This window comes from Miniopterus natalensis, chromosome 5 (genome assembly GCF_054644295.1).
Source record: "Miniopterus natalensis isolate mMinNat1 chromosome 5, mMinNat1.hap1, whole genome shotgun sequence".
In the NCBI taxonomy this organism is placed as follows: Eukaryota; Metazoa; Chordata; class Mammalia; order Chiroptera; family Miniopteridae; genus Miniopterus; species Miniopterus natalensis.
The window spans coordinates 14,169,757-14,174,425 of NC_142085.1; the positions used below are offsets into that span (position 1 = coordinate 14,169,757).

The following is a 4,669-nucleotide window of genomic DNA, read 5'->3' on the forward strand; positions in this document are numbered from 1 at the left end:
TAGACAGCTGCTGCCTCCACAAGGGTCAGGAGTAAATTTAGGTTCTGTCACAGAGTGAGGCTCTATCAGGGAAGCTCAGAACATCCTGCCGGGGCTCCCTAAAAATAGCGTCACTAGGCTCGCACAGCTGGAGCCCAGGGCACAGCCCCTGCCCTGTCCCTGGTCCTGAGGAGCCTAGACCAAGCTCCGGATGGTGAAAACCTCCTTAGCCTCCCTCTCCGTGGTTACAGGACAACTGGATTCCTGAGCACCTCCACCTCTCCACTTACGTCTCTCTCTCAATGCGGGCAAACGTTTTCAAATTGAACCATTTCAGAAGAAATCCTGGCAGAGATCTTAAAGGCCCTCCCACCCCAGCCTAGGCTAGCTTTCACCTTCACTTACCCGTGAGCACAGCCCTACCATCCATTCCCGCCCCCCCACCCCACACCTTTTCTCCACTGGGCTCTTCCCAAGCTCCTGAGGTCAGGCCAAAGGGGATAGTGCGACCAGATGGCCACCCAGTTGAGACAGAGGCAGCTCTGCTAAGTGTCTGCAAAGATCTTCTCTCTCCTGGTGTTTGAAAATCCTGTGTCCTGCCAAGGAATAATATTGCTGCAGATTTCCTTTTCTGTCCTTATTTTCAGCCCCCTCCCTCACACCCCACCTGCCCTGGGTCCCCTTTAATCACCATCTCCCTCCTCCCATCATAGGTTGTCACATCAGATGTCACTTGTTTACAAAGTGTACAGCAGAAGCAGAAAAGATTTCTAGACTCAAGGAAGTGAATCTTTAAGGCAAGAAATACTTTTGAAAAACCCTTCTTAGTGCCCCTTAAACTGCACTGCAGTGTCCAGGCCCGGGAATGAAACCCCCTCCCCCGGCGGGACAGGCAGGTGACCATGCAGCACCCACTCTAGCCCTGAGTCTTTTCATTTCACAGGCCAGGTAAACAGTCAAACTCGGGTCCTTCCCTTTCCCCTCAAACATCAAAAGCTTATACATCATCATTTAGAGTTTATTTAGCCCAGTGGTGCAATGGCAGAGGAGCCCGTGTGGGATCCCCAACTCCTGGATCACAGCAATCATCACTTTGCAGGTCAGAAAAGTCAAGACATCAGATTAGACCCTGAAGTCCCTGGTTGCTCTGATGTACTAGGGATGCAGGGCGCAGGCTGGCTGGGCGGCTGCGCAGAAGGAGCCCCGGGTGGTCTCTGTGCGCGCACAGGGTGGTGAGCAGCTCAGCTGGGTGGCATCCAGCTATGAGGAGGATCCTGGGCTGGCTCCCAGGACGCCCCTCCACTCTTGTCCCCTCCCGGGAAGATGACTGTGGCATACGTCACAGGCATGGAGCTGGTCAGGACCTTAGGAGGCAGAGGGGGCGATGAGGAGGGGGCTGGGGCCGGGGCGTTCCGTGATGGGGGCTCAAGAGGTAGGCTGGAATAGGTGGTATTGTCAAAGGAAGGCGGCGAGTCAAGCCTAACATATGGTATGTCCGACGGCACATCTACAGCCAGCCGAGAGTCATCGATGTGGACCACCGAGGAGGGCACCTATGACAGAAGCAGACAAATCAGGCAAAGAGAGCGCCTTCCTCAGCCCCAGTTCCTGGGGGGCGAGGCCCAGGACCACGCTGCACCTGTCTCTCAAATCCTATGTCAGTGGGCAAGAGGGCTGCTTGTAGATTTGCAAGACCCAACTTTTCCCCAAAATTTGGGAGGGTGTGATACCAAGGTGGGAATGTGGGACCATTCGTGCCAAGTTTGCAGCATTTAGGAAGACAGTTGGACCCCGATGGTCCCAGTCCTCTCTCCACCCCACCAACCTGGGACCTCTCAGCGGGCATGGCAGGTGGAGGGCCTGGGGACACTGGCCGGGAGAGGCCTCCCTCTTACCATGCCTGGAGCTCCGCTGCTCTGGGATTGGCCGGAGACGCCAAGTCCGTTCCCTGGCAAGACAGAGGACAGCCGCAGTCTGCTTCCTGTGCTGGCTCCAAGCCCACCCCCACTCCCTTCAGAAACCTCTTTTCCAGTCCAAACCTCTTTTCACCTTCCCCACTCCCACCACTGAACCCTCCCCACCCCCCACCCCCCAGCCTGCCCTCCTCTCCCCACCTACTTACTGCTTCCACAGCTCCTGCCCAAACCTGCCTGGACACCACCCCTAGCTACAGAAGCCCTTTCCCCACCTCTCCAGTCCCTTGTCCCCAATCCCACTCTCCCACCCTTTCCAGTTCCTGTCCTTCCCCAGACGGGCTCCCACTGATCTCCTTCCTCCTCTCCCTGCCCCCCTCCCCTCAGCCATGGAAATTCTAGGGCCCCAGGGGAGCCCCTGCCAGTGCCCAGACAAGCCCCTCTGTAGGGAGCAGGCCTGGATTCCTGGCCATGTCTGCAAGACTGGCTGACAGGCCCAGGGGGTCATGCTGGGTAAGAAAATGGACCGCTACCTACCTTTCCTTTTGGCCATCACAGCAAACAGCACCACTGCCACCACCAGCAAGCCCAGCAGGAGCACAGAGCCCCAGACCAAGGGGATGCTGTGGGACAGGACGCAAAGGGACAGGTGAGCTTGGCCCTGGACCTAGCTGGGAGCTGCTGGCCAGGGTGGGGTTCTCAGCCCTGGCTGGGAGGAGGCTCCGGGAATGGAGTGAGGCGGGCAGGCCCAGGCTGGGCAGAATAGAGACCCATCATCAAGGGGTCTATGCCGGCTGAAGCCCCCATGGGGTGGAGGGGCCATCGTTGAACGGGAATAGAGAGATCTGCCTGTGTGTCTGTCTGTCTAGCTGCCTGGTCAGAAGTTCCCCAGGAAAGGAAGGAAGCGTAAGGCTTCTCTTTGATTTACTCTGGGGCTGTAAACAAGCCAGGCCTTCATACCCCCCACCCCACCCCCATCCCAGCCACGCAGACACCTTTCCGTCAGTACCTCTTCTCATGCTGGCTGGGCTCCAGGGGGCTGGCACTGCCTGTGGGGCCTGAGGAGGGATCTTCAGTCCCACCGCCAACCTTGGAGGACTCCTCTTCCTCCCCTTCCTCTGTCTGGTCAGGAGCTGAGTCAGAAGGAATATCAGTGAGCGCAGACCCACTGTGCGCAGGGTTCAGGGGCCTGTTGAGGTCTGAGCACTGGGGGTGGAGCTGAGGAAGGAGAGGTCTCCAGTCAAAAACACGAAGAAGGGGCTCGGGTATTGCTTAGGGGCCGGCACTCTGACTGGGAACCTGCCACTCTCCCCCTGCACCAGCCCCCACCCGCTTCCCTGCATTGCTCTGAAGGGGCTCAGCACAGCCTGCTAGGCCCCTCCACACCCCCGCCACCACATGGCCCCCCGCAGGCCCACTGCGCCCTGGCCCGGGCTCTGCCCTCGGGCCTGAGGCACTCCAGGGTCAGCCCTAACGTGACACATGCCCGCCGACCCTGGCTGAGGGACTTGCTTGGACCCTGAGACTCAGTTTGGTGACAAAGCTTCTGTCACCTCCAACGTGCCCCGCTGCTGACTGAGGGACTCGGAGTTGGCTTCTCTGGGCCTGAAGATCTGCCTGGGATGGGAGCCTCGCCCTGCTCTCAGGAGAGTCACCATTCCTGCTCCCCACCTCAGGCCAAGCAGGGAGTGGAGGTGCTGAGGCCCCAGCCCGGCTGCATATGTCCTGCTCCCCTCGTGCCTGTTCAGCCACCGTGGATGAGCCTCCCTGCTGCTCCTGCATCTTCCCTGGATACCAGGCCCCGCCTGCCCGCCTGTCACCCACCCTCTATGGCTGCCGGGCCCCACACCTGCCACTGCAGGTCCCGCCTCCCTGCCCCTCTTCCGGTGCCTCTCCTCCTGTCACAGCTGAGGACCTACAACCTTTAGTTCCCAGACCCCAGCGTGTCAAGGAAGGGAAGGGACAGAGATGACAAGAATTAACAGGAGTGTATTTATAATAGAAACAGTAATCGTGGACGCCAGAGAGGAAGGCTTCTCATGGCAACTGGGCCCATCCTCTTAATTACCAGGCAGGGAAAACCAGAGAAGGGACTGTGCCTTTCTTAGTTTTCTTGTTTGGGGGTCAGGCACAGATTACTTGAGAAAAGAAAGACCTGGAAGGGAAATCGTAACCATCCACAAGGGACATTTAGTAGCCGTCTCTGCTCAGCAGCCAGCTGACCATTTCCCTCCAGAACAACAGCCTTTACTGGGGGAACATTTTAACACCTCGAAATTCTCTTTAAATGAATACTTAGACATTAGATAGTTGTGGGCTGTGTGAATTAAATCTATAAAAATGAAGTGCTTTCCATACTGAAATGAGGGTTGAGACTATTACCTAGATGTTAATGACGCGTTTCCCATCTTGAAGACTGAATGGGTTGAGGTGGTGGGGGCCGTGCATGCACCCTGCCTGTAGGTGAGCAGGCGAGGGGTGCTCAGTGAGGACTTACTAAATTGGTAAGGTAGGAATTCAGTCGTCTTTAGGCCAACAAACCCATTATTACAAGAATAAAAAAAAATAAGAAAACCACTGGATTTTATAAAAGGGCAATTCAAGTTGATATGCCCAAATTAAAACTTTGTTTAAAATATTTCTAAGGAAAAAAAAATAGCATCAAGTAGATTGGGGATGCTGGCCGAGAGGGCCAAGGCCTCGGGTGGAGAGAGGCCCTGCCTTCCTGGGGGACCCGCCTGCGCAGGGTGGGGAGGGGCTGCACTTGGCTGTTTTAT

The 4,669-nt window shown here is 56.7% G+C and overlaps 1 protein-coding gene across 3 annotated transcripts in view; it reads right to left on the bottom strand.

Annotated features, from left to right (window-relative positions):
* Positions 1–1,220: 1,220 nt before the first annotated feature.
* Positions 1,221–4,669, bottom strand: part of TREML1 (triggering receptor expressed on myeloid cells like 1) — a 4,187-nt gene continuing 738 nt past the window's right edge. Inside the window, exons 2-5 of one of the 3 annotated variants that reach the window (XM_016212714.2) lie at positions 2,902–3,008; positions 2,430–2,515; positions 1,875–1,927; positions 1,221–1,532 (exon numbers count right to left, since the gene is read on the bottom strand). In XM_016212714.2, coding sequence (XP_016068200.2) covers positions 1,221–1,532; positions 1,875–1,927; positions 2,430–2,515; positions 2,902–3,008 — 558 coding nt within the window. Of the gene's footprint in view, positions 1,533–1,874; positions 1,928–2,429; positions 2,516–2,901; positions 3,026–4,669 lie in introns of all 3 variants that reach the window. The other 2 variants (XM_016212713.2, XM_087817114.1) reach the window with 2 other exon arrangements.